Source organism: Metarhizium robertsii (genome assembly GCF_000187425.2).
Source record: "Metarhizium robertsii ARSEF 23 chromosome Unknown MAA_Scf_3, whole genome shotgun sequence".
Taxonomy (NCBI): Eukaryota; Fungi; Ascomycota; class Sordariomycetes; order Hypocreales; family Clavicipitaceae; genus Metarhizium; species Metarhizium robertsii.
This window is the reverse complement of record NW_011942171.1, coordinates 158,337-185,867: the sequence shown is the minus strand read 5'-3', so window position 1 is coordinate 185,867 and position 27,531 is coordinate 158,337. Positions and strand designations below refer to the sequence as shown.

At 49.6% G+C, this 27,531-nt stretch overlaps 9 protein-coding genes across 9 annotated transcripts; 5 read left to right on the top strand and 4 right to left on the bottom strand.

Moving 5' to 3' along the window:
- Window positions 1-703: 703 nt before the first annotated feature.
- MAA_00295 (ABC transporter) lies at window positions 704-4,172 on the bottom strand (the record flags this gene model as incomplete). Its single annotated transcript, XM_007818293.2, has 8 exons — window positions 704-717; window positions 772-1,105; window positions 1,165-1,495; window positions 1,545-1,715; window positions 1,769-1,799; window positions 1,853-2,013; window positions 2,074-3,302; window positions 3,417-4,172. 8 exons carry the CDS (start codon window positions 4,170-4,172, stop codon window positions 704-706), a joined length of 3,027 nt encoding a protein of 1,008 aa, XP_007816484.2.
- A 5,247-nt stretch (window positions 4,173-9,419) lies between these two features.
- Window positions 9,420-10,346, top strand: MAA_00294 (Inositol oxygenase; the record flags this gene model as incomplete). The annotated part of the gene is made up of 1 exon (XM_007818292.1): window positions 9,420-10,346. One exon carries the CDS (start codon window positions 9,420-9,422, stop codon window positions 10,344-10,346), a length of 927 nt encoding a protein of 308 aa, XP_007816483.1.
- Window positions 10,347-11,717: 1,371 nt separating this feature from the next.
- Window positions 11,718-14,573, top strand: MAA_00293 (vacuolar sorting protein; the record flags this gene model as incomplete). The annotated part of the gene is made up of 4 exons (XM_007818291.2): window positions 11,718-11,851; window positions 11,915-14,135; window positions 14,205-14,351; window positions 14,409-14,573. 4 exons carry the CDS (start codon window positions 11,718-11,720, stop codon window positions 14,571-14,573), a joined length of 2,667 nt encoding a protein of 888 aa, XP_007816482.2.
- A 1,593-nt stretch (window positions 14,574-16,166) lies between these two features.
- On the top strand, window positions 16,167-18,924 carry MAA_00292 (peptidase-like protein; the record flags this gene model as incomplete). The annotated part of the gene is made up of 2 exons (XM_007818290.1): window positions 16,167-18,692; window positions 18,742-18,924. The coding sequence occupies 2 exons, from the start codon at window positions 16,167-16,169 to the stop codon at window positions 18,922-18,924; spliced, it is 2,709 nt and encodes a 902-aa protein (XP_007816481.1).
- Window positions 18,925-19,519: 595 nt separating this feature from the next.
- MAA_00291 (membrane-associated progesterone receptor component 1) lies at window positions 19,520-20,205 on the bottom strand (the record flags this gene model as incomplete). Its single annotated transcript, XM_007818289.1, has 2 exons — window positions 19,520-20,006; window positions 20,153-20,205. The coding sequence occupies 2 exons, from the start codon at window positions 20,203-20,205 to the stop codon at window positions 19,520-19,522; spliced, it is 540 nt and encodes a 179-aa protein (XP_007816480.1).
- A 495-nt stretch (window positions 20,206-20,700) lies between these two features.
- Window positions 20,701-22,281, bottom strand: MAA_00290 (GTP-binding protein YchF; the record flags this gene model as incomplete). Its single annotated transcript, XM_007818288.1, has 4 exons — window positions 20,701-21,252; window positions 21,519-22,004; window positions 22,061-22,132; window positions 22,207-22,281. 4 exons carry the CDS (start codon window positions 22,279-22,281, stop codon window positions 20,701-20,703), a joined length of 1,185 nt encoding a protein of 394 aa, XP_007816479.1.
- An 858-nt stretch (window positions 22,282-23,139) lies between these two features.
- MAA_00289 (hag1) lies at window positions 23,140-23,972 on the top strand (the record flags this gene model as incomplete). Its single annotated transcript, XM_007818287.1, has 2 exons — window positions 23,140-23,244; window positions 23,337-23,972. The coding sequence occupies 2 exons, from the start codon at window positions 23,140-23,142 to the stop codon at window positions 23,970-23,972; spliced, it is 741 nt and encodes a 246-aa protein (XP_007816478.1).
- Window positions 23,973-24,372: 400 nt separating this feature from the next.
- Window positions 24,373-24,858, bottom strand: MAA_00288 (37S ribosomal protein S11; the record flags this gene model as incomplete). Its single annotated transcript, XM_007818286.1, has 1 exon — window positions 24,373-24,858. The coding sequence occupies one exon, from the start codon at window positions 24,856-24,858 to the stop codon at window positions 24,373-24,375; it is 486 nt and encodes a 161-aa protein (XP_007816477.1).
- A 567-nt stretch (window positions 24,859-25,425) lies between these two features.
- On the top strand, window positions 25,426-27,109 carry MAA_00287 (Mitochondrial inner membrane translocase complex, subunit Tim44; the record flags this gene model as incomplete). The annotated part of the gene is made up of 2 exons (XM_007818285.1): window positions 25,426-26,366; window positions 26,434-27,109. The coding sequence occupies 2 exons, from the start codon at window positions 25,426-25,428 to the stop codon at window positions 27,107-27,109; spliced, it is 1,617 nt and encodes a 538-aa protein (XP_007816476.1).
- Window positions 27,110-27,531: the final 422 nt, after the last annotated feature.

Here is a 27,531-nt window from a genome sequence, read left to right as displayed (position 1 = left end):
GCATAACAAATTACTGCTACATGCCAAACAGCGGTATATTGCTGATTTAATGAAAACAGGGGAAAACTATGCTCTCCAAGTAGCTGTCCATGACGGAATAACATTCATTCGTATATTTGGATACATGCGGGTTGACTCAGTGGTTCTGATCACTGGTGATTGTCGATTCGATATCAGCAACAGGCTGTTGCTGGACTTGCGTGATAATAGCTGTCCATTTTCTGCGATGAGATGCCAAGATGGATCTCTATATATAAGGAGAAGGAGTTGAGAGATCGGAGGAGCTGCCGGGCCTAATGCTGGGATGGACTGCCGTAGGTAGCTTTGGCCCTGCCTGCCCTCGTTTCTGTTGTTGTTCTTGATAGATGCGAGCTGGAAGAGCTTGCTGTATTGACGATTGACTACCATGGAGGGGCTTTGGGATATAAGAAAACGCCGGATTAAGCTTGATTTTTGAAATTGAGACGCGCCGTGCAACCTGGAACGAGAGAATTAGATGAGAAAGACAAGATCTACGCGAAGCACTTACATCACCCATTGGAAATACTTTAGGAATAAACTCCGAGCGGGAGCGAGGTTCAGGCTCTTCAACGTTTTCCGATGATCCACTAGCTACCTGAAATCTTTGATAATGGGAAGGTTGTAGAAACTGGTGCAAGGGTGGCTCTAAAAAGGTCACAGTTTCCGAGGGCCATGAGACTTTCTATTGTTCAAAGCCTGACGTAGTCCGATTAGCATGAAGGCTCTTTGCGGTCGAAAAGTAAGTCTCACCGTCGGGGTAGCCGTCTGACTCTGAGAGATTTTGGTCACCACTGCGCTTCTTCTTGCCCACCGCCAACTGAGATGTGTCCTGTAGAGTGTTCTGGGTAGCGCCTACTGAATCCTCTGTACTTCTGAATCGATCTTCAACAACCGTACTTAGAACTTGCGATGAATCTTTCCGCAGTTCTGATTGCCGCTCCCTCAACTCGGCAAATTTGCGGATGTCTCCACCAAATTTCGAACATCCCAACATATTTTGCTCATCATTCATTTCATGGTCATCGGTAGAACGTGGCGTACGTCTCGGAGTAAATTCAGGAGCAACGGGATTCAACATGGATCCCTATTATAGAACTGAAGATTTACTATCAGTTATGAAGTGAGGAACTCGAATGACTATACCTCTTTCCGATGCTGTCCAAGAGCAGAGCTATTCTGCTCAGATTGGTTCTCATCGGCGGTCAGTATCTCACTATCTGAGTCTGTTCCTTCAGATTGTCCCAATTCGGTTGCGGTTTGTTCTGATGCCAGGTCGTCAACCACTGCCGTTCTATCATCAATCAAGTCTACAGGGTCGGGGTTGTCTCGTGGTCGTATAAAGACTTGCTTTGACCACAAATCCGCGTATCGTCCATTGGCCACTATCAGCTTGCTATGATTTCCTTGCTCAACAACCTCACCGTTTTCTACAACAACAATACGATCGGCATTCATGATGGTTGACAGACGGTGCCTAGTATAGTTAGTAGGGGCATCTGAAACATCTGGTATCCAGTACCTACGCCACAACAAACGTGGTACGACCTTGGCAGAGCCGTCTGAATGATAGTTGAATTTGCTGCTCAGTGTCGGTGTCAACAGCGCTAGTTGCCTCGTCTAATAAGACAATATCTGGCCGTCTCAAGATTGCTCTCGCTATAGCTACTCGCTGAAGCTCTCCGCCTGATAGTTTTCTGGGGTTGTTAGCTTCACGGTGCTGAGGACTGGTGGTAGATGTAATACTCACACACCACGTTCACCAACCCGTGTTTCATAGCCTATACTACTGTTAAATCCCATTAGCACTAGGGTAAAATAGGACTCTTCTTACCCTGTGTAAAGCCTACGATCTTATCGTGTATACAGGCTGCACGGCAGGCGTCAAATACTTCTTCATCGCTAGCCGTAATTCTTCCGTATCGAACGTTGTTCATTATGGTATCGTCAAATAATATAGGGTTTTGCGGAACGATGCCAATTCGATCACGAAGGCTAGCAGACGGTGGAATTAGTATCCCGTTGTCTGACATGAGCAGATTGTTGATTTCTTACCTGAAAAGGTCCACGTCACGGATGTCCTGACCATCAATTTTTATGCTTCCGTCGGTAACATCGTAAAATCGGTCAAGGAGCTTCAGCAGGGTAGATTTACCAGCGCCGGTTGCCCCAACAAACGCTACAGTCTCACCTGCAGAAACTTCGAAGGAAATTCCTTTAATAACACCTTTCTGTCCATCATAGCTGAATGTAACATTATCGAATGTAACGTTGCCTGCTACAAACTTCAATGGCCTTGCTCCTTTCTTATTTTCAACTGTAGATTTTGTCTTCATGATTTCAAGGAGTCTCTCTGCATCAATGAAGTCGTCACTCATCCTCTTGCCAAGTTTGGCAAAAAATTGTAGCGGTGATGTCAGTTGTGACCAGTACATCAAGAGCATTGCAAATTGACCTGCGGATGCCTTTCCATTCTGAATTCGATAGACTGCCAGAAAAGCACTAGCCAGAAGACCACATGTAAGAACCACCGTCTGGAAAGCTATGGAAATATACCAACTCAGAATATACTGTTGCTCTCTAAGCCACCTGTTGGTAACAGCGTTGGCGTGTCGATTATCTTCAAAGCCGATTTGATTAAAGGCGCTAACTGTCTGCCAACCTTGCAAACCTGATTGCCGAACGTAATGCTCCTGATATAGGGCATTCACACGGTGCCGACTTGCAGCCTTGGACTCGGCCACTAATCTGCCGGCCATGATGAAAAAGATGGTTCCGGTGGCTAGGGTTATGAAACCTTCGTATGGACCGAACGTAACGGACAGGTAGATCAAAGCGACACACATATCGATGAACATTGGAAGCGCCTGGAGCAATACGCTCTCTATTGCGTTAGAGACGGCATGGCCTCCATGTATGGCTAACATCATATCGGAAGAACTTTTCGAATCGTGAAAATCTGCCGATAAATGGATCATATGAGAGTACGCAGCTCGGGTCATGGCATCACGAGAATAGTACTGAACGGGGATCCAAAGCCATTGGCGCAAAAGCTCGATACCCGAGTCAGAGGCTGCGAGTCTCAGTCCAGCGAATACTGCCACTGCAACCCAGGGGTTATTGGAACTGTCCTCTTTGTTGGCAGCTAAGCTGTCCATGATGATACCCGTCTGTCTCGGAATCAACAAATGCAGGACATTGGACCCCAGAAGGCATAACCCCACTGTTGCGGCTCGAAGTTGTAGGACACGATTTCCAACAGGCCACACATAAGGGAAGAGAACCTGCGAGTAGTTAGCAACTCTAAGCGTTCATTTAAAAAGGTATGGAGACTTCGTGTTCCAGGCCCAGGCGTAAGAATGGGTAGGTAGGTGGCAAAGGCAGAGACTTTCACTTACCATGAATCCCTTGGCATATGTAAACCAGTTGCCGCCTTCTTTCAATCTTTTCTCCATGATTTCTTTCGCCTCTCGCTCACGCCGCTCCCAGTTGTACTCTGCCTCCTCATCAGACGCTGCTTCAGTATCAGATGTTGATCCGTAGCCGGACGGGGTCCCATTGGCAGCGTCGGCCAGTAATGGCTGATGTTCTTCATCTGACCTGTGATGAATAGCCTGAACACAGCGCCAAAAAAAGGCCCAAAAGACAAGAACAAGAAGAAGTACGCATCGCAAGATTGTCAATACCAGCTCGACGGTATGATGGCGGCTCAAAGTTTTCGTATGCGACTGAACAGCACCAAAAGCGCCAAGCGTCGTTTCAAAAGCCAATGCAATGATCCAAGCCCCTTGGTAAGGATACCACACGAGGTCTGTGGCAGTGGATAGCCAGGAAAGCTGGATACCAAATACCAGTAAGCAAGACAGGTTCCCGACAACACTGTGCTCGGCTGGTGGCCATTGCTCGTCTGCGCCGTTGAAGACGACCAGGCAGATAAGCTGCACAAGATAGGTCAAATTGAATATTGAAAGGGCTCCAACAACATATTGCTGGCCTGAAGATTCCGCCTTCAGTTGCCATTCATGCCTGAGATTGTGCAGCGTGCACACCGAAAAAAGGGATGCCGCCAGAAAGAACGAAAATACAGCTCCGGGATAGGCGTAGTAAAGCAGTGGCGGCACGGCCGAGTCCAGTTCTGATGCTGCTAACTCCATCTTCGAGTCGAGAGGTCTTCCTAGTGAAGAAGGAGAAGAAGAGATGGAAGTTAGCAGCCCTGGCTCACCTCCTAGAAATAAACAATATCCGCCAATCTCGATAACGACGACAATGGGCGCGCCGCCTTCAGCAGGAGCTAGGGGTCAAAAGTCGGAGAAGGTAACAGCGGGCCAACGGTCCGTGGCGACCAGACGATACTTGGGGCGATGGCGGTGGATCGTCAGTAGCGCCGGCTTGTACCAGCACCACGCAACGTCTGTCGACTGAGCCCGGGAGCGATCAATGAGCGAGCTAGGCCTAGGCTGCTAGGCTGCTAGGGTCAATGGCGTCTTCAATTTGAGTTAGCATGGAGTCTGGTCTGGTACTTAGACTGAGTCGTAGGGATGGATGCAAGGACCAGCTGGTGAGCAAGCCTAGGCTGCCAGGTAAGTACCTACAGGGACCTTACCAAACTTCCAAGGTTCCCGTTTCCAAGCACGGAGTCCCCAGGTACTCAAGTTCCAAATAGCAGTCGAGATACTGGCTGAGGCCAGGCACGAGACCTATGAAGTACCCAGTCGTCAAGTGCCCAGGTATCTTTTCTTTTAAGCAGGCCAAGGCGGCTATAACTAATCGGTGCTGGACCGCAAAAAAGAAACACCAGATGGGCGCAATTGCGGCAGGGGTGGTGCCGAAGAGGCCGAGAAATAAAAAAAAATCCGGTGATTTGAGATCAGGTGCGCAGTTCATGAATGGGAACAGAAACAAATTGGATTGAACTCGGCGGAAGGGGCGAGGCTCACGGTGTCTATTGATGCTTGAGCTTGGAACCTGGACGGGTAAGTACCTACTTCACATATATGCACAGATCAGGCACGTCCGCTAGGTCGGGAGGAGCCACCTGGCAGTTGATGTCTTGACAAACGGGGAGCCCAGGGGACAGGGCAGCACTTTTGAGGTAGGCACTTAAGTACATGTAGGTACCGCGCGCACATGCATGCACCAGACCTCTTCGTACTTCCCCTATTTACCATCTGCAGCGCTTGACCACAACACAGGCACTTGGCCAAGCAGCCTCAACTTACGACTTATGCTCGCCTAAAGTACATAAGTACTTTACTTAGTAGAATGCTGACCGACTCGTGCAATGCGGCCAGGTTCCCCATATCACCCACCATACCATCATATACTGCAATATGTTAGCGTATACTCTTTCTTGGCGAACCCCCAATATATCCTCCCTCCTTCTGCTTGCCTCTTTGTCACCAGACCCTCATCAGTCTTCACTCTACCATGTCCGTGAGCCTCAATAGTCACTTTCACCGCCAGAATGCCCTTGTCCCAACGCTGTTCGATACCATTTTGTTTTATTCAAAGCTCTTTACCTTAAGCCAAATGTGGCGATATTTTAACACACTGGACATGCTGTATCCGCACCGCTTTTCACGTCGTGCATTAAGTCGCAGCTAACATTGTTGTGCGCAAAGCACGAACCAGGTGTACTCCGTAATGTACAACATGCAGTTGGCTCGCTGATGGTTCGGAGGGAGACGCAAACTGGCAGACTGTTCTCTTGGCGAATGGCAGAGGAGGGAGGCCACGAGATATCTAGAACTAGTACTCCGTACGGAGTACCTCGTGGCAATATGGCCATGCCTGTCGCAAATTTTTGCCAAGCTCGACTACGTTAGTCCGTGTTCCGTATCTCAACCCCAATTGCGCGCTGGTTTTGCCCGCCTAGGCATACCAACTTGGAAATTATTCATGACGGACTGGGGTTTGCCTCACCGTCTCTCACCGGTCTGCATCGGCCCCAATCCCAATCCCCCGGTAGCTGGGACCAGGAATCTCCCACACAACGCTGAAATTTCAACATCCATCGGCGCTTCTCTGCCTCGGTTCTTGCACACCAAGGTTGGGTCAGTTGTACTGGACCCCTTGCGAGGTACCTTCAGCCAGTTGTAAGGAAGAACGGGGTACTGCGTACAAATGTACCTTTCTGAGCCGTCAGACGTCCGGTACATACATATTACTCCCTTTCCTGCTGTTCCCTCGCTGGCGATACGCCTCTTGCTGGATCACGCCAGGCTTGCAGCCTGCTCCAGTGGTTGTCGACCAACATGTAGTTCAACTCAGAAATGTCACTGGCAATGGACATGCCGTGCGTCATCGGTGTGCAACATTGGGATGCAGTGTGGGCGTCGATGTCAGCACTGAGAATAGGGTATGCAGTTCGCCCCTGCTCAGGGTAGCACATGACCTATTTGGGCTTCTACCCAAAACCGGCGGATAGCCGGATCACCGTACTTTGTTTGGGCATCGACGAATCAGCGCCATCCTGTCAAAGATAGCAAATGTCAGCAATTTCAACAGACTGGAACATTATGCGCAGCTACCAACATCATGGCCCGGCCCCGAGCTGCGCATCCAACACCGATTAGTGCCTTGTTGTGGCGTGTATGCGAGGACGTTGGTGGTCGTTATCAAAGCGTTTCATATCCAACAGCCCTCATGACCTTCGGTTTGCTTGTAGCGTGATGAGAAATATGCACATGTGGATATGGTCTCATTGTGAAAGTCAAATCGTACACGACTCTTTGACTTTGCGACTTCTCTGGGTCTGTCCTCTCCAGTTGCTGACTGCATGTTGGTTGTAGCTTCGACATGCGTGTCTCTTGTTCAAGGCTGAGCGGTATTGCGTGAATGCAGATGTTATGTTCCTGCCGTGGTTTGGATGGTGGAAATCTGAGCTCGAGAACCAATCCAATACACTGCCAAGTGTAATAGATGAAATTTGAGGAGGAAAGACCAGACCGTGTCGTGAATCAGCTGATCTTATTGAAGTCAGAGTGTCGGATATTGGGTATCAAGAACTCGTTGGGCCGCTTCACCACGAGCAAACTCATCCCTGACGACGGGCTAGACTCAGACACAATCGTAATTTACTCTATCCGGGTCAGCTATATTCCACGAATTATGTTGCAAACAGTAGGTAACGGGCGAACTTTGAAGGCCTTCACCTACAGACCAAATCGGCACTGTTTCCAGTTAACCCCCCCTACCCAACTGTCGTTATAGTTTTGTGGGAGTCTGAACCTCTGTACCGCCTATGAAGTTGGAGGCATTAGTACTCGACAGTTTGTTCTACTCGTCGGGCTGTTCTAGAATTCCAGCTCCAGAGAAATAACTATAACGCCGCCAGTCAAGCCGGACATCGGACAGTGATTCCACTGCGTCTTGCATACTTGAAAGGGTACAGAGAAGATGCAGGAGAGCTAGCCAGAGACATATTTCGGTGCTCCCATGCAAATGAATCGGTAGTTACAATCTTTCTAGTGCCCAGTTGCTCTCAATATTGTGCCATACATTCTCATATTCCCCGTGACAAGGAACTATCATGCTTCGGGCATCTTGACTAAGCCGCAAGGGACTTCTGAGAACTAAAGATCAGTCCACGTACTAATTTGGCTAATAAATTATATTTGCAAAGTATTTGCCAAGGTTTTAGCGCATTTGAGCACAGGAGAGGAAATAACAAGGACGCTATTCCTAAGACAGAGAGGTGATACCAATAAGGGAACCGCCTCCGAGTGGGAAAGCGTGCCTTCACGGGTCGTGATTGCTTGCGGCTTACCAAAGTTCCTTCCCACATGTATACGAGATTTGTAATGAAATGTGTATGTCCCTCATCTTCCTAGTCCAGAGGAGAATCTCCTGCTATTGTCTGATGAGATGACGTTTGCATTGAGAGTATAATTTGGCAAGAAGTTCCGAAGGGCCGGTCACATGACGACATATCCGTTTTCAATCATACGATGTTTTTGAAGAAAGAAGGAGACTTTCGCCACTATATTCCCAAACTAGAACCGTGCCTACCTACCTACCTAGGTAAGTAAGCGGAAAGTAATACGCAAGAGCGCAGCAACGGTAGTTGAGGGGAAGAGTGATACCAGACATCAAACACAACTCGCCTTGCGCCTGTGGTAGAAGAGATGGTGGCTGGTGAAAGTACGGTATAGTTTTGACACCTGATCGTCAACTATTTCGATAATATTGGACGTGTTCCTCCGTGGTCGGGAGCGCCCGTCTAGTCCGACGTTTCTCCAGTGCGGCACAAAAGAAGCCGAGATATCGAGATACCTGCATAGTGGCTGTACTATGGTACTGAGTTATATCACTTAATACGCCCCTACGATCAGTTATTCGGTATATATTGTGTATACAAATAGGGACAGTGATGGCTGATTCACTCTGAATAGCTCGGAAGAGACATTCATAACTCAACACTGGCATGTAGTTGACCCCACGTACCGGAGTAGCTGAATCGGAAATTGGATGGGGTGGATTACCTATTCTGATAACCGGCATATGTCCGTGAATTCCGGGACCGCGGGGTTCGTCAATAAAGGCTGCGCATTAGAATTTGGAGGAATCTCAACGGCCCACGACGGCAGTGGACTGGTTTTCCGCTCGGAACTCCCAACAACGCGGAGAACCATGCCCCTTCAATCACCTGCAGAAGGCCAAGGCTTCGTGTAGGGGTCGCTGCCATGTGCCGGAACCATGGGCATAATTGGCGCCTGTAAGCACATATGTATGTGAGATCCGATCACATCATGAGGAACTGTAATACCTTTTAGGGTAACACCCGGCGATGATTAGAGTGTGGTTGACGTGGAGCTCTCATGCCAGTGATGGTTCCATTCTCGTTTTCGACGCTAACGGTATCCGAGATGGCCAAAAACGGAAAGCGCTGGCGAGGGGTAGATAGAGCCAGACTTGACTCGGCAGTGCTCGCCGGACAACTCTCCACCCTTATCCATCTTTCGTGGGTTCCTGGAGCACTAAACACCAGGTCGTTTAGCTACGCAAGACACGGGGAAGAAATTTGCGGAGGGCGCATGGGAGGGTTTCGTGACGTAAAATGAAAATCTACAAATTGGGGTGCGGGGACCTATACTCTATGAGTCTATGCATACATACTTAAGGCCTGGCAGCACTCGAGCCTCTTTCGGTTCGGTTCAGATCTTGCTTGGAATCTCTTCACATAGTCCTCACTTTTCTGGTGATACTCTTTCACCTCGGAAAGTAAGACTTGTATTCCGCCGATTTTGACCTCCCAAATCCGGACATCAACAACTGAGAGGAGAACAGTATCTTTCGATCTGATATTCCTACAACACTGTTGACCAGCTTGCTGTCGTGTTCAAGGGCACCTGATAACACATCTTACGATACCAAATCCAAGTTTCGTAAACACAGCTACAATGGCCCCCTCAGCCGTCGTCGAATTTCCACCGGCCACCCATGACGGCCAAGTCCTTGAGAGCCTGTCCGATGCCATCGATGATGTGAACTGCATCAAATACGACTCCGAGGCCAAGTTTGACAGCGAGAAGGACAAGTCTCAGTTCCGTCAGTACGAAGACGCCTGCGATCGCGTCAAGAACTTCTATAGAGAGCAGCACAAGAAGCAGACTGTAGCTTATAACCTGGCTGCTCGCAACCGTTTCAACAGCGCTTCCCGAGTTCGACCTGAAATGACCGTCTGGCAGGCTATCGAGAAGCTCAACACTCTGATCGATGAGTCCGACCCCGATACCACCCTCTCTCAAATTGAGCATCTCCTCCAGTCTGCGGAGGCTATTCGCCGCGACGGCAAGCCTCGTTGGATGCAGCTGACCGGTCTCATCCATGACTTGGGTAAGCTGATGCTTTTCTTTCCCGAGCTTGAGACCCAAGGTCAGTGGGATGTAGTTGGAGACACTTTCCCGGTTGGCTGTGCTTTCGATAAGCGCATCATTTTGCCCGAGACTTTTGAGGCCAACCCCGATACCAAGGATCCCATCTACAACACCAAGTTCGGCATATACTCTCCCGGGTGCGGCCTTGACAACATCATGCTCAGCTGGGGCCACGACGAATATCTCTATCACGTGGTTAAGGATCAGTCTACTCTGCCTGATGAGGCTCTCGCCATGATCCGCTATCACTCGTTTTATCCTTGGCACAGAGAGGGCGCCTATCGTGAGCTTATGTGCAAGAAAGACCACGCTATGCTCAAGGCCGTACAAGCTTTCAACCCTTATGACCTTTACAGCAAGAGCGACAATGTCCCTTCTGTCGAAGAGCTTAAGCCCTACTACATGGACTTGATTAATGAGTTCTTCCCTCAGAAGGTCATCAAATGGTAGAGGGACTGTTACAGAACATAGAGCAAAAAGAAATGCACTTACCATACAAGAGTTATTTTGCTATTTCATAGAGTCACGTTGGACGCCTGGACCGACAATGACGATTCTTTATGCAGCGTGCGACGATATTTGGGCCGGTACGGCCATGTATTTTGATTAGTGGTACCTTTGGATGTGGGAGCATAGAGTAAAGTGATAGACGCAGTCATCTCGCATACTGTCTTTATTTTGCTTAGTATCCCAATATTGAACAATACGCTTTGGTTCGCTTGACTGTTCGGGGCTAAATGTAATTGTTCAAACATAGTACCGGCCCAGCACCGAGTGTATCATGATAAATATTAGGATCTGCTGAGTCAACAACAGGGGAATGAAATATATTTGGTCGGAGGAGGTACCTGGCTATCGGGCGTGATGCTTAGATATACTGTATTTCATTACTGTTCACCTCGTTACCGGCAAATCTTTCCAGAAACTGTATATCCTGGGTTATCCAAATCTCCTGCCGCGGACTGAAAATGCGGTATGGAGCTGGGTGGGACAGTGGTGACGGCTACATCAAAGAACAGCCACAAACTATCTTATCGTTCAAATGAACTACTAGAAATATGCTTTCCGGGCGGAACAAGTAAAGCGGCTCCAAGGACGGTATCAATGGCTATGGCCTGCGCAACGACAATTGGCGCTGCGAAGCTGTCAATTCTCTTATCAGCAGGCACTATCCTTTCAAATACGTACCACAGCTAAAGATGCAAAAAAATCTTCAATTTTGCTTTGGCGTATTCGAAGATCCCTTGGGATCGATTACTATCGATAGATACTTTCCCGAAACGCGGTCAGGTTGTACAAAGGTCAGCACCCTCTCATCCTCACTGGAGAGCCGTTTGCTTCAAGTACCATACCCCGTACCTCACGTGATACACCGTTGCGCGCCTGGCGGCTGGTCCCTTATTTTCAGGCCCCTGCCCCGCTGTCCGACGTGTTTTAGGGAGCTCTCTGGCCTGTGTGCCGTCGGTGGAGCACCAGACCAGACTTCAATGTTAATATTGAAGTGCAGTCTCGAAAGTACCTAAGTAGGTACTTAGCCGCAGGCCGTCTGTCGTCACCAGGGACCACCCACCCGAGCCCTCCAGTGCTGTTTCGCGAACCAAGTGCTCTGTGGACCTGGTTACATGTCATGACATCCACAGTTCCTACCACACTGCTTGCTCCTAGCTTCAACCTCACCACCACGACGCTTTGCTGCCGCGCCAGGCTTATCCACGACGAAACTCGCCTTGGTTTGCACTTAGCAGTTAATGTCGACTAGGCCAACCCTTTGCCTATCCACGATATCCAAAGCCAGCCCACCGCACCGGACAGAGCTTGACCATGACGACGTCGGCGCTTCCAGAGGACCAGGCTCGCCTGCTTGAGGATGCCTTGGTAGCTGTGCGGCAACAGACATCCCTTATGCGCAAATGCCTCGACACTCCTGGAAAGCTCATGGATGCCCTCAAATGCTGGTGCGTTATTCCGACTTGTTACTAACTGGCTCAACCGGAACTAATCTTCTGTCTATCCACCAGCTCTACCTTGGTCTCGGAGCTTCGCACGAGCAGTCTCGGCCCTAAGCAATATTATGAATTATACATGGCTGTCTTTGACGCTTTGCGCTATCTATCAGTCCACCTCCGGGAAAGCCACCCTGTCAATCACCTTGCCGATCTATACGAATTAGTCCAATATGCCGGCAACATCATTCCCAGATTATATCTTATGATTACGGTCGGCACGGCGTACATGTCAATTGAAGATGCGCCGGTCAAGGAGCTTATGAAGGATATGATGGACATGAGCCGCGGTGTTCAGCACCCAATTCGTGGACTGTTTTTGCGATATTATCTCTCTGGCCAAGTACGCGACTTTTTACCGACTTCTGACAGTGAAGGTCCGGAGGGTAACCTGGGCGACTCTATCAACTTTATTCTGACCAACTTTGTGGAAATGAACAAATTATGGGTACGCCTTCAGCATCAGGGCCACTCAAGAGAGCGGGAACAGCGCATTCGGGAACGAAAGGAACTACAACTCCTTGTGGGAAGCAATATTGTGCGATTGAGTCAGCTAGTCGATCTTGAGACGTATAAAACCAGTATCCTCGGGCCATTATTGGAGCAGGTGGTTCAGTGCCGCGATGTCCTAGCTCAAGAGTACCTTCTCGAGGTCATTACGCAAGTCTTTCCAGACGAGTTCCACCTCCATACCCTCGACCAATTTCTTGGTGCTGTATCGCGCTTGAACCCTCACGTTAACGTTAAAGCCATTGTTATCGGACTGATGGACCGCCTCTCTGAATATGCCGACCGAGAAGGATCAAAGGATAAAGGGCCCGAGCAAGAAAAGATCGAAGCAGACGCTCTGGCCTCACTCTTGGAGAAGGTTCAGCTCCTGAAGGATGCACCCCCTTCCTCTGAAGCCGTCCCGAAGCCGAGTACCATCTCACAAGAAGATGAGCATAAGCAAAAACACGGTGAGGATGATACGCCCAAGCCTGAAGGTGAGGGTGGAACCACAACTGGAGATGAAGCGAGCACTGTCGCTGAGTCAACAGCGCCGTCCAACGCTGAAACTGAAACCACAGCCGTTAATGGCCAAGACTCGGCCGGCGCCAACGTTCAGCTCTACGAAGTATTCTTCACGCAGGTAAAAAATCTGGTGGAGGCCCAGCACTTGCCCATCCAAGATATCATTGCTCTCTTGGTTTCTCTCTGTAATCTCGCCCTAAACAACTACCCCGATCGATTGGATTATGTGGACCAGATTCTTGCGTATGCCACACAAAAGACGAGGGAGAATATTAACAATGCCGACTTACATTCTCCTGGGGCTCAGCAGAGTCTCTTGGCTCTGCTACAAGCGCCGTTAACGCGATACGTATCCATATTCACGGCCCTTTCCCTCCCCACTTACGTCCCTCTCTTCCAGTGCCAGTCGTATCCCACACGTCGTGTTGTGGCTGGTGAAATCATCAGAACGCTCTTGAAAGATCAGACAAAGATCACCAAGACTGAACAACTAGAAAACGTTTTGGAGATCATGTCGGTCCTCGTCAAAGAGGGGTCCCAGGCACCGCAAGGCTATCCTGTTGCGTCACAACGTCGCCCGGTGGAAACGGACGAAACCATGGAAGAGCAAGGCTGGCTGGCTCGGATGGTTCATTTGCTACAGGCGGAACACAACGACACCCAGTTCAAACTACTGCAAATGACGCGCAAGGCATACGGCGAGGGCAACGATCGCATTCGAACTACTACTCCGCCTCTAATAACCGCTTGTATTAAACTTGCTAGAAGACTCAAGGCCAGAGAACACTACGACGATAATTGGGAGACGCAGAGCAATGCTCTATACAAATTTATTCATTCAGCACTAAGTAATTTGTATACTCGTGTGAATGGGCCTGGCATTGCTGAGCTGTCTCTTCGTTTGTTCTGTAGCGCTGGACAGACAGCTGACATGACGGGCTTCGAAGAGGTGGCATATGAGTTCTACGCCCAGGCGTTCACGGTCTATGAGGAAGCGGTGACGGATTCTAAGGCTCAATTTCAGGCGGTCTGTGTTATCGCCTCATCTCTTCACCAGACGCGGAATTTTGGCAAGGAGAATTACGACACTCTCATAACCAAGTGCGCGCAGCATGGTAGCAAATTGTTGCGAAAGCCTGACCAATGCCGGGCTGTTTACCTGGCGAGTCATCTTTGGTGGGCTACTCCGATCACATCCAATGGCGAGTCAGAAGAAACAGAGGTAAAAATGACCTTTGCACTTGATGTTCCATGTACACTGTAATTTATCGAATGCTAACTACTAGAACAGCTGTACCGCGATGGTAAGCGAGTACTGGAATGTTTGCAACGGGCTCTTCGTGTAGCGGATTCGTGCATGGAAACTGCAACCTCGATTGAGCTTTTTGTCGAGATTCTGGACAGATATGTCTACTATTTTGATCAACAGAATGAATCGGTAAGGGGGCCCAGCGAACGACTCGTGGTGAATAAGGCTGACATATGGTTACATTAGGTGACGACTAAATATCTCAATGGCTTAATCGAGCTCATCCACTCGAATTTGGCAGGCAACCAGCAAGATTCTGGTTCCATCGAGACAAGTAAGAAACATTTCCATCAAACTCTGGAGAATATAAGAAGCAGGCAGTACGAAGGAGTAGTACTTTACCCAAGCTAAAGGGATCAAAATGGCACCAAAGCCTGTGAAGGTGACTGGGAGAGAGTCAATCAAGGTGGAGAGTGTAGATACTTTTTGAACAGGCGTCCGACTGAAGAGAAAAGTGCACGAGACACAATGTACTTCTTATGTGTATATATGTACATTTTTTTTTTCTTTCCCTCGTCCTCTTGATGCGCTTTGTCCACGTGTCTAATCCCCTTCTCCCTTCCCCCTAAACCCGGCATTTTATTGAATTTTTCTATGGCTCCTCGAGGTTATTGGGCATTATCGACTGGTAGGTGCTGTGAGACGAACTAAGCCGGTCCGCTGTCTACTGTCGCTAGCTAAAGATGCGCGTAGTAGATGAGATGATGGATAAGAATGCGAGACAAAGGTATCAGTTCCTGCAGATGCTACTGCGTGACTTTAGGCCCTTGCGTCGTCGAAACAGCAAGTTTAGTCTCAGACTGAACGCCCCCACACCCTGAGCAGGCTCGGAGCACTTGAGCCTTGCAACTTCCGCGAGTCACACCAATGGCGATTTGCAAAGTGCCAGGCCGTGCATAAAGTGGTATGAGCCATGGACAAGTAGAGAAACCCGAGTGAAGACGTTCGGCGAGACGGTTGTGACGGTTGTCAAAGCCTGCGGCAGTGTCTTTTTAGCACTTCGTTGGCATTGGATGAAGAGACACTGGGACATCGAGTGCTGAGGTATTTGTACAAGCATTGATGCAGCATGCTGTCGTGTGCTCGGGGATGGTCAAATATCTTGATTAAAGCTAATATGAGTCTTATTGGCACTGCCACAAAGGTACTTACGTGTTCGCGGACTAGTGCTCCTTGGCGTGGTGCCCAGGTCTGCGGCACTTCAGGTGGCATTCAATGTTGCGCTGAGGCGAGATCCAGATGCCAGTTAATCGTTATATTCAATGCTGATGTTGAGGGCGTCCTCGGTGCATTTGGACAGTCTTCGTATTAGTTACCTACTTAAGTACTTTACTCAGTGCCGACTTTGAGTATGTTTCTCAGCAGACACCAGACCAGACATGTTCATACTAAGTGCCTTGTCCAGACGGCTGTCAGCTGCACCCGGAACTGAGACGCGACACCTGCGCCTCAAGTGTTCACACAGACTATTGATGTACTGTCAACTGGTCTGGTCCAACTAGCAGCAGCGCTGCAACGCCCAGCACGGGCATTCAAAGCGCGCCCACCCATTCAAACCGCCCGACTACATCACCACCAAACCTCCTTAACATCGCGGCCATCATCCTTCAGCCGCCTGTCAAGCTGGCGACACTGGCTTTTGGCTCCATCGTTTACAATGAAGCATTTTTAGACGCCTTTAAATCCTAAGCAGCGCCGCATTCTTTGAATTTTCTTCTTTCTTTACGCTCATTGTAATTCCCCTGGTAATCGATACCGTTGTTACCGACGCCGCGAATCCGTGCCGACGGACACAACTCAGACAAATACCCGTCGCAACCTGGAACGCATCCCACCCGCCAGCGACCAAAGTAGAACTTGTGTAGTTCCAACTGTATTGCATGGCAGGCTGCTTTCGATTCGCTGCTTACCGTAGACTGCGCCCCCTCTTGCGTTTAGTCCATGATGCCTTCCGACGAGAAGACCCCATTCTATGATCCGGTCCCTCCAACCTACGATGAGGCTTTGGCCAGTGGAAGCCGTCGCGGCTATGACTGGGGCCCTACCAGATCATCGATAGACAATCGCGATGCCGACGAAGCTGAACAACAATCACTCCTGCGACAACCGGAGACTGCCGCCGGACCATCGAGGCAACCACCCCGCGGATACCGGCCGCCCACGGTAGAAACCGACGATGAATTCAGTCTTTTGGGGAGTGATAGCGAGCTTGATAGCGATGAGGAGGCCGCTCAAATACGCCGGGAAATGCAAGAGATGGAAGTTGAAGAACCATCCACATCAATAGGCTCGGTATGGAGCAAGAGAATAGGTTTCTCCTTGTCACTACCGAAATGGAAATGGTCCTGGAGACCGAGATTACCGAGATTCCGCATCCAACTTCCGTCACGCGCCACTGAACCGACCCGTAATGAGAACGAGGCCGAAACTGAAACTAGCACCGACACTCGACGACAGTGGCCCAGGATGAACTCGATGGCAATGATTATAGTCTTTGCCCGGCTTGTCGCACTTCTAATTGTCCTTGGCTTCATCTACTTCCTATTTGCCACTGGGTTCTTTAGCGGCTTCTCAACTCGTCTCCCAGGAGGTCTGCGCTTCGATCCGGAAGATCTCAAGGCCTTTCTACAGTCTAATGTCGACCCCATGCGTATGCGGGCTTCGGTTCTGCACTACTCGCATTATGCACATATTGCTGGCACCGAAGGAGACTATGCAATGGCCATGGATGTTGAAAGCATGTTCCATCGGGCCGGGCTCGAGTCGGTACAGCTTGACAAATATTACGTTTATGTCAATTATCCCCGAAAAGACGGCCGCGCCGTGCAAATCATGGATACGGATGGCAAGACGGCTAAATGGACTGCAAAGCTGGATGAGGAAGAACGCGGCGGAGAAACAGCTGGGCGACAGACATACGCCTTTCACGCCCATTCCAAGTCTGGCGATGTCAAGGGTCCTCTTATATATGCTAATTATGGCTCTCGAGACGACTTTCAAAAACTCCAAGACAAAGGAATTGATACCAAAGGAGCCATTGCCCTCGTACGACAAATGGGCACCCAAAAGGACGTGGCCCTTAAAGTCAAGGCAGCAGAGCTTGCTGGATTCGCTGGCTGCTTAATCTATAGCGATCCCGCCGAAAACGGGTTTGTCAAGGGTGACGTTGCGCCCAAGGGACGATGGATGCCTGAGGATGGTGTACAACGGGGTTCTGTGAGCCTCAAGAACATGGGAGTTGGTGATGTTCTAACGCCTGGCTGGGAAAGCAAAAAAGAAAAACAGAGAATGGCTGTCGAGGATGCGCCCGGTCTAGTGAAGATACCCAGCTTGCCACTTGCTTGGAGAGACGCCAAGATTCTGTTGCAACAAATAAAGGGCTACGGACAACAGGTTCCCGATGGGTGGAAAGGTAGTGTCCCAGAAGTGGATGAGTGGTGGACAGGCGACCATTCTTCACCCGTCGTTCGTCTACAAAATGAGCAGGATGAGATTGAAAAACAGCCCGTATGGAACGTCTATGGCAAAATTTTAGGCATGGAACAAACGTCAAACTCCATCATTCTCGGCAATCATCGCGACTCCATGGCATTTGGCGCTTCCCAACCTCACTCTGGAACTGCGGTTATGATTGAGCTGGCTCGCATCTTTGGTAACCTGTTAAGCCGGGGCTGGCGTCCCCTACGCACTATTGAATTCATGTCTTGGGATGCGGCAGAATACAATATGGCCGGGTCCACCGAATACGTTGAAATGAACCTGGATACATTGCGACAGAATGCCTACGCCTATATCAATCTAGACGCTGCGATCACAGGCACCCAATTCACAGCGGCAGGATCTCCGCCACTGGATAGAGCCCTCATTAGAGCTCTGGAACGTGTCGTAGACCCCTTCAAGAATGAGACTCTCAAATACCAGTGGGATAGCCGCAAAGCAACTCTGCAGGGCCTCGGTGGGGGAGGCGACTATGTTCCATTCCAGGATATAGCCGGTACAAGCTCGATTGACCTTAAGTTCGAGGGAGAGCCAGTGCCCTTCGGCTCAAGCTATGAAAGCTTCAATTTGGTTGAGCAGGTAATAGATCCGAATTTTATCTACCATGGACTCATGGGCCAGGTTGTTGGCCTACTGCTCCTTGACCTGGCTGACAGGGCCATCATGCCGTTCAACATGGTTGGCTATGCCCGAAGCCTCAATCACTGGGTTCATGACCTGGAATATTGGATGAACAAGCAAAAGACTGCCAAGGACGGTGCTTCAAAAATACCTTTCCAGGAACTCAAGGATGCCGTCGAGTTGGTCAAGAGTAACGCTGAGGAGTTTGAGAAGTGGGAATTAGAATGGGATCGCTCGATTCTCAGCAGCGGCGGGTACGAAGCAAATGGTCTTGGGACCCAGCGGATCAATTATAATGACCGGATGGCTGCTTTTGAAGCTTCGCTCCTGGATTTAGAGCTCGGTGGTGGTGTAAGTACCTCATTCTTCTGTATTGTTGGACTGTGCTGACTTTGAATAGATTCCAAACCGTACTCAATTCAAGCACGTCGTGTTCGGCCCTCAGTTATGGTCAACTTATGACGCATCATTTTTCCCCGCTATTCGCGATACAGTAGAAGCAGGCGACTGGGAACTGGCGAGACTACTGACAACAAAAACAGCGGCTTTATTACGAAAGGCTGCAACCATTTTACAGATGTGAAGTTTGTTGTCTCGGGCCAGCGGTTCGAACTGTGTATGATTCTAACAAAATGTTTGGGTTCGTTGAATTTTTTGTTTCCCCCATTAGTATTCGTCGTCCCATGTTTGAACGCAGCTTCTTGGTTCATGGGTCAAGCGAGAAGTTTCAGCTTACATGCATGTATGCAGAAAGACTTTGTTTTTGGACGACAGAGAGGGCTTATTTTCCTGTTTTGCTTGTAAATATGGGGAAAAGGCATTGCATGGAGTTGGGATCTGCTGATACGAAATCGGAGTCGTTTTCTCTTTTCTGCTTTTAGTCATCTTTTACTGGACAAGCCAAATGGTCATCATTGCGCTTCTTCTTTTTTATACATAATTGCATTACCAAGACAAACCGCACGGAAAGGGGCATTGCATGCCCGAATGAAAACTGACTGGTATAGTGAGGGTCGAAAACATGTTCATATCCCCGCTAAAGGTGCATGTCACGCAATATAGTATTCATACTATAACGGCGGAGAGTATTTTGCGATAACTAAAGATGCCCTGCCGCAAACTGTAGGTGATTCCTTTAAAAATCACGAGTCCCCGTCTCTCCCATCCATCACATGCCGCTACTGCGCACCCTCGGCCTTTCCGGCATTGTAGTCGGCAACCGACACAAGCTTGCCAACAATGTCGTACTTCCCGGAGAAGGTCTCCTCCCAGCCCTGCAAGGCGTCCATCTCGCTGGGTCCAAGACCGTCGAGCGTGTCCAGCGGGCCGTCCAGGTCCTCCGTCAGCATGTCCGTGTCGAAGCTGTGGCAGGCCAGGCCGCGGCTGGCATCGCGACCTGCAAAGTTGGAGTACGGACCGCCGGGGCCGTAGAAGTTGCGCCCGTTGCTGACGTCGAAGACGCGGCCGCGGACGGCGAAGAAGATGGGGTTGCCGTTTTCGCCGTTGAAGGGCAGCAGCGTTCGCGGGGTGTAGGTGCGGAATACCTTGGGCGGAGGGCCGCGGGGGATCGGAGCCGTCGTGTTGGAGCGCGAGAAGGTCGAGACTGCCGTGTAGACGAGGACGCTTAGGAGGATGAGGTTGAGGGGTGTGAATGGCGTCGTCGTGCTGTGTCCCGGGTTTCAGCGGTCTGGTCGGTGCGGATCTGTACCCCGCACAAAATCAAGTGCAGTCGAGGTAGCTTGAAGGGCAGGAGAAGAATGCGTCATGGCGGGCTGTGCGTAAGAGAGAGACAGTGTAGGTGAGCGTCATACCTGGCGGCTTCTTTGGCAGCCTCTTGCACTACACGATGTCCGACATAATCCATCCTGTGGGTGGATATATTTCCGACGGCGGAGCGAGCGGATATTCAAGGTACTTGGCTAGGACAAGCTCACGTCTCTGTACGATACAGGTAGCTAGGTACCGAAATAAAGATTACCGGACTTATGTTGCCTCAGGTGATGCAGATGGAGAGAACTCGGATAGTCTTTCTGAAAAGTAGCAATACCGTCTCTCGGTTGGTTCAACGGACGGGATGATGTGACCATTTTGGTTTTCCCGATTGGCCCCCGCCGTCAGCGCTTACAACATGAGTAGGATGGCCCGTGCCGACACGGCCTAAGCCGCCGCTCTCTGCACCACACGTCCAAGCTCCCTCCAATCTACTGCGGATTAACCAGTCCACACTCTTTTCGCAGTGGTGATAGGTTACATTGGTTGATAAATAGCACATTCATTATTTTACGATTTTTTTTATTCCCTTTGTCCAAAACTTTTATCGACAAAGGGTTCAATCACAAGTGACTATATTGTAAACACTTCAACCCTTGGCAGCACCAGCCTTGATAAGTAGGATATCGCCATCTTCCACAACATACTCCTTGCCTTTGGTCATCATCTTTCCCTTCGCCTTTACCTCAGCTTCGTCACCCAGTTCCTTCAGCGTATCGAAGTTGTAAACGATGGCCTGAATAAAGGTCTTCTCAAAATCTGTGTGTATGACACCGGCGGCCTGTGGCGCTTTGGTGCCAGTGCGGATGGTCCATTGGCGGACCTCATCTGCCCCGGATGTGAAGAAACTACCCAGCTGAAGAGTCTTGCGCATCTGCGTGATAATCTTAGGGAGCGCCGACTCAGCCCCAACGTTCTTTTGTTCCTCCCTGGACTCGTCCTCGGTCTCAAAGCGTGTCAAACGCTCTTCATAAGAAACGGAGATAGGAATAATTGGGTCGCCAGTGGCATGTTCCTTGACCCACTCAACAATCTTTGGGAGATGCTTGTTCTTCTTTCGGACATAGTCCTTTTCAGATAGATTCACGAGATAAACCACGGGTTTAGCCGTCAATAGGAACAGAGGGTTGATAACCTCTACCTAATACCAAAAGAGTCAGTACAGTGGTTTTTACCATAGCAAGATGTTTCGCAATTCAAGATGCAAAGAAAAGTAGTCAGGCTCCTATCAGAGTAATTTTCATCTCACAATGCACTCTAGCGTTATTTGGTGAGGCATTCGACGAGCTGGGATTAGATCAGGCCAAGTGGCCTTTTGTCATCATAAGAAGCAGGGATTGAATGTATGAATGAATAAAAACATCAAGACAGCAGAAGAAACAAAAAAAGTTTTGCAATAATTCTTACCTCTTTAGGACCCCAGACGCCTTTGCGGACATCCTTACCATCCTGCAGCCAAGCCAAGATCTTTTCAATGATATCTTGTTCCAGCTTAGCTTTCTTGAGCTCAAGGCTTTGACCGCCCATGCGGGTCTTCTTCTTTTGATTCTCCAGAGCCTTCTCAACGAACTCAATATCTTTGAGTCTCAGCTCTTCGCTGATAATATCCAAGTCTCGGGTAGGGTTAACATCACCCTCGATGTGGATAATTTCAGCGTCGTCGAAGCATCGAACAACCTGGAAAATGGCATCTACGGCGCGAATATGCGACAAGAAGGCATTTCCGAGGCCAGCTCCGGTGGATGAACCGCGCGTAAGTCCAGCGATATCATAAACCGTCAAGTTCGCAGGAACCTGCGATTTGGGCTTATATTTCTCGCACAGCCAGTCAAATCTAGCGTCGGGCACAATGACACGAGCTTCTTCAGGATCAATGGTGGCATAGGGGAAGTTCTTGCAAGCTGTCAGCACCCCGGATCAAGGGCGAAGCACGAGGGGGGGCCTCATACAGCTGGGTTGCCTAAATTGCATTTTGTGATGGCCTGGAATAATGTGGATTTGCCAACATTTGCAAGGCCAACCTATGAAGAGATGGTTAGTAGCGAGCGACTGACGAATAGCAGTCTTCAGCTGTGCCAAGGACAGGTAATCTCACAATTCCGCTCTTCAAGTTATTTCCGGGTCGGCCAAGGGGGATTTTCTCCTCCTGGACAACCTTCTTAGGAGGCATCTTGTTTCTGGATTTGGCGAAAGACCGACAGGGTATAATAATAGATACGCGCCGGGCGATTGGAGCTTGTCCAAGAGCTGCAGGCCTGGCTGCGCGCGGGAGAAAAGTTGGTATAAGAGGAGAGAAGGGAAAGGGAAAGGGAAAGTTGATGAGGAGCGTCGTGGTGAACGACCTGGCTGCAGGGAGCCTCTGTTGTCAATTCTAAGCTGAGGGGGAAAGAAAGGAGAAGGATAGACGCCTGCTCAAGAAAAAGGAGACAGACGACGCCCGTATTGGGGAGTGGAAAGGCGAGGATTGGAAGAGGAAGAAGACGGGTTGGAAAATTGCGACGAAGGAAATTTGAAGAGCTCCCCCACCACACACACCCTCTTCAAGTGGGTGGGAGCAGTTAGCTGGGCTGGGGGCAGGAATCGGAGCGAGTGTTTTTCCCTTGGTAGGTGGGTACTCCACACATTTCTCCAAAATGCTGTTGGACCCGCCGCGCAAGCTTGCTCTACATATGTAGATGCAAAGAAAGCTGACACCAAGAATGTCTCCGGACCCGGCTGCGAATCGCACATGGCGCCGCACTGTGCTCTTTGTTCCATGTTGGCCACCACCAAGTCGCTCAAGTGGTGAGCACTCCCGCCATTTCCACTCACAAGAACGACTTGCCTCCTGCCATTCTGACTCATGCTTTTTTTCTATCAAGAGCTGGTTTCTTCTATCACCTATGCTTCAGTGGATTTAATGCTGCCGAAGAGTGCGACTTAACACGGAGCATCGACTGTGACCCGGAGTAGAATAACTTCTCGCGGGGCTATTGTCTTTGGCAAGGCACATTGACCTTTCAAAGCCCGACGACTGCATTTCTATAACATGTCGACACCTCGACAAAGCACAGGCCAATCTGGGAGCAGACACAGATCGACGTTGTCATTACAAAAGACCGAGGTCACAATCCACGTTTACGACCTGCTGCCAGTTCGTAATTACCCCGACGATGAATCACCTCACCTACTTCGTTATGTTGTTTATGTATTGCAGCTACTAATATTGTTATCTTTGGTCAATAGCCAGGAAGACTTTCATCGGTCCTTTGGACTATTGGTGCGTCGCTGCTTCACTCCGGCGTGGTCATCTGTGGTAAAGAATATGCGTATGGTGGCCATGATAAGCGCGGTGTAACTGGTGTTTACTGGACCAAACCCAAGACCGAACCCCCTGGCGGCACGTTTCGATGCGAAATACTGCAGGGATTTACCCTTGCCACTCAGGATGAGATTGATACTGCATTGCGCGCTGCGTCCGAGGAGTTTCTGGGCACATCGTACAACCTTCTGACCAAGAACTGCAACCACTTCACGTCATACCTATGTCAAAAATTGACTGGCAACGCTGGCCCTGCCTGGCTCAACAGGGCCGCGAGTATCGGCGTTGCTCTACCTTGCGTAGTACCTCGAGAATGGATCGAACCACCCGAATACGAAACTGCGGATGGCGAGCTATTAGATGACGATGAGGACGTTGCAGATGAGTCTTCGCGTATGCTTTCTCGGGCCGAGCCACATTTCTTATCCGAAAGGGATGATGCCAGCGTAGAGTGGGATAGCGAGGAAGAGAGGCGGAGAGGTGGAAGCGGGAAAGGGAAACGAGTTGTACGGGATTCCTCTGGGCGAAGCCTTCCAGCAGCAGAGCGAGCCCCGCGGTAGCTACAGCCTGTCGCATGATTTCTGGTGTAAGTTCATTTGGCACGGCGTTTTCGGGTAAAGATACCACATGTGCTGGTTTTGTTTTCTACAGTGAGGCAAAAATGTTTGGCCTCACAACGTGCCTGTGTGTCACGCCCCTCACTTAACATACTGTGATATATCGCATCTACGTTTAAGGCGCCGGGGTACGTTAGTTTATAATTTATAAGATATCTTTCCACTGAAAGAGATTGTTAAGTTCTTTTGCGGGGAAGCTAGGTAGGATGCATCTCAAGGTCTAACACAGTTTTTATATAAACAGCGCTTGTACAATTATATAGTACAGTGGTGACATTCCTAACATTCTCCCTCCTCCCTCCCCGTTTCTCCTCTCGAGTCAGCTAATCCACCCGCGATATTCTTACAGTCGTCTTGGTTTCTCGCTCCTAGTACCGCCAAATTTGATGCGAGTAGAATCCGCGACTCGGACAATCTTTTCCCGCAAAACTTTGCCTTCCGGACTCATCAAGACCTTCACAGCTGCCTCTCGGCCCTGGCCAAACCCTCGCAGCACCAACTCCAATCTTTGAATTTTTATTGGCCACCCAGTATGAATAAGGCGTTCCAAGACGTATTTTGTGAGAGAGTATGCCGAATCGAAGGTTCCACGTCGAGATTTTCGATAGCCAATATTTCCACATGACATAGAGATGATAGGCTCGCGATTCGGTTTTGTACAGGTGATGTGCGTATTGTGCTTGTGGGAGTAGACGTGGAAATGATAGGGTTCTTGAGCATCCTCTCTGCGTTGGGCGGGCTCGAACTTCTGGCCAGAAAGAGCACTCGTGTCAATATTGGACTTGTTGTTTAGCATATCAAACACCATGCTTTGTGAAAGGTCACTCATGGTGTTTGGTGTCGCCCGGTTCCGTGACGTTGATGAGTTATTCAAAACACTGTCTAGAAGATTTTCGGTTTTGGGCCGTGCCTGCACCCGTTTAGGTCTATCCGCATTCGAATCGTTCCATCGTGCCGCCGATTGGCACAAAGTTCGTGACGGTTGGGAAGGACATTTCGTGGTCGTAGCGTATATCCGTCGAAATAATGGCAGCACAGACAGGCGATTTGTCAATGACCGGCTCATTTTTCCAGCATTGCATTCGGATGCAGTACAATGACTTCAGAGATGCGGCCTGCTTCAAAATTCGCAAGATTTTTTCTTTCCCATGGAGTCTGAAGGAACCATCAAGAGCTGCTGGATTGGGCCTCCCCAATGGAAAAAAGTGGCTAGCCGTGGTTTTGCCGATGCTCCGACCAACTGCTGCTGCACCCTCCGCCTGCAGCCGAGATCGCGGAAACCAAAATTTCATTCTCGCCTTGCTTGGAAGCTGTCGGCCCCCCAATTGCTCTCCTGCAACCCTTCTTGTCCACCAAGACGCACTCTGTGGGCTTCTTCCCATTCACCTTCCACAGCATGAATTCCGTCGCTCGAAGCGCTATTAATTCTGAAAATGCCCTATCCCGGGCATCTATTCATGTTGCCAATTCATATAGCAGGTCTCCTGCTTATACGAGGCTAGCCTCTCATCTTTCTCAGACTTCCCGACTCGCCACATCGAGTGCGAATCAGAAGATAAATACTACGAATGTTGTCCTTTCTCCTCTTCGATCTCAGTTTCATCCATCCAATATTCGGGTTGTCCCAATCGCCATTTCGCAGCGCCGACAGTTCCATGTGACCAGAAGGAGTTTGCAAGATGAGAAGCCTGGTAAAGACTCGGCCAAATCTGCTTCAGCCGGCGCCAAGGAATCCGAATCGGAAACCAAGCCTGATGAAGAACAATCAAAGAAGCCTGACGAAGGCGACAATGGCGAACAGTCACAGGACAAGGAAGATGGAAAAGAAAAGAAGGAAGATATGCCTCCGCCGCCGCCTCACGGCGACAAAACTCCCTGGCAGGTATTCATGGAAACTATGAACACCGAGTTTCAAGCATCGAAAGAATGGAATGAATCAACAAAGCAGATCGGCGCCGCTGCCCATCAATTTACTGAGAGCGAATCGGTTCGCCGGGCTCGTGAGGCTTATGAAAAGTCGACTGGTGCCATTACATCCACCACCGCTAAGGCTGTTAAGTCCACCGCTGGAGCGATTGGAAAGGGTGCTTCTTGGACCTGGGATACCTCGGTAATGAAGGGTGTCCGAAAGGCAGCCAATGTCACGGGCGATGCTGTGGACAAAGCCACCAAGCCCATCCGCGACACCGAAGCCTACCAAAATGTAAAGAATGTTATCGACGACGGAAGCTCCTCCAGATATGGCGGATGGGTGGAGAAGGAGGAGCGCAGGAAGAGGAGAGCAATGATGGAACAGCAAAATGGTGCCTCTTCTCAAGTAATGGAGGAAGATCCAAAGTAAGAAGCTTACACATTCACTCTTGACACTTGGCTGTCTAATTACTGACGTATCAATGTAAACTAGTGCGGGAACTAATATCACGCTTCACAAAGATGCCGCTTGGAAGGAGGCTTGGAGAGATTTCCGCGACACCAACAAGTTTGTCCAGGGAATTTTTACCATGAAAGGCCGATATGAGGAATCTGAGAATCCTCTGATATCAACTGCTCGAAGCATAACTGACCGAATTGGAGGTTTCTTTGCCGAGAACGAAACTGCCTTGGTGATCAAGAAGTTCCGATCCATGGATCCCGCCTTCCAGGTCGAGCCCTTCCTGCAAGAACTCCGGGAATATATCCTCCCAGAAGTTCTTGATGCATATGTCAAGGGTGATACGGAAACATTGAAGCTATGGCTGTCAGCGGCACAATTTTCAGTCTATGAGGCGTTGACTAAGCAGTATCTTCAGGCGGGCATGAAGTCTGACGGCCGCATCCTTGATATTCGAAATGTGGATATTCTCCGAGCCAGAATGCTCGATCCTGGTGAGGTGCCTGTGTTTATCATCACTTGCCGCACCCAAGAGGTCCATGTGTATCGCAATGCAAAGTCCAATGAGCTTGCTGCGGGGATGGAAGACAAGGTGCAGCTGGTTACATACGCTATCGGCATTACTCGAGTTCCGGAAGACGTAAACAATCCCGAAACCCGAGGTTGGCGTTTGATTGAAATGCAAAAGAGCGGAAGGGAGTGGCATTAAAATGAAGTCGGTACGAGTTGCAGCGGATCCGGCCACAGTTTTGTTTCCGATTCTCGGCATTTGGGATGGAGTTTGCAAATTCATGTCACATCTTGTATATTATTTTTGTTGCCTACGCGCAACGTACCAGGTTTTTCTAATACCCTGGGGAAAGCATGGGGGGACCGATGGCCTGAAAAGAGAGTATTCGGTGAAAATGGCTTCAGACAGAGCAGTGACTATGGCGAGAGCCAATGTCATGGAAAGATGATACAACACCGCTCTGTTAGTCTTGCCTGGGAGCAAGACGTGTATACATGTATGACTAGGTATAGAAGGTATTCGGCATAGAAAGGGATGTTTCCGCATATCCAAGAACAAAAGTATAACACAAAGTACGTCATCTAATTAGCAGGTCGTGTGTAAGACAAGTAGTCGACACA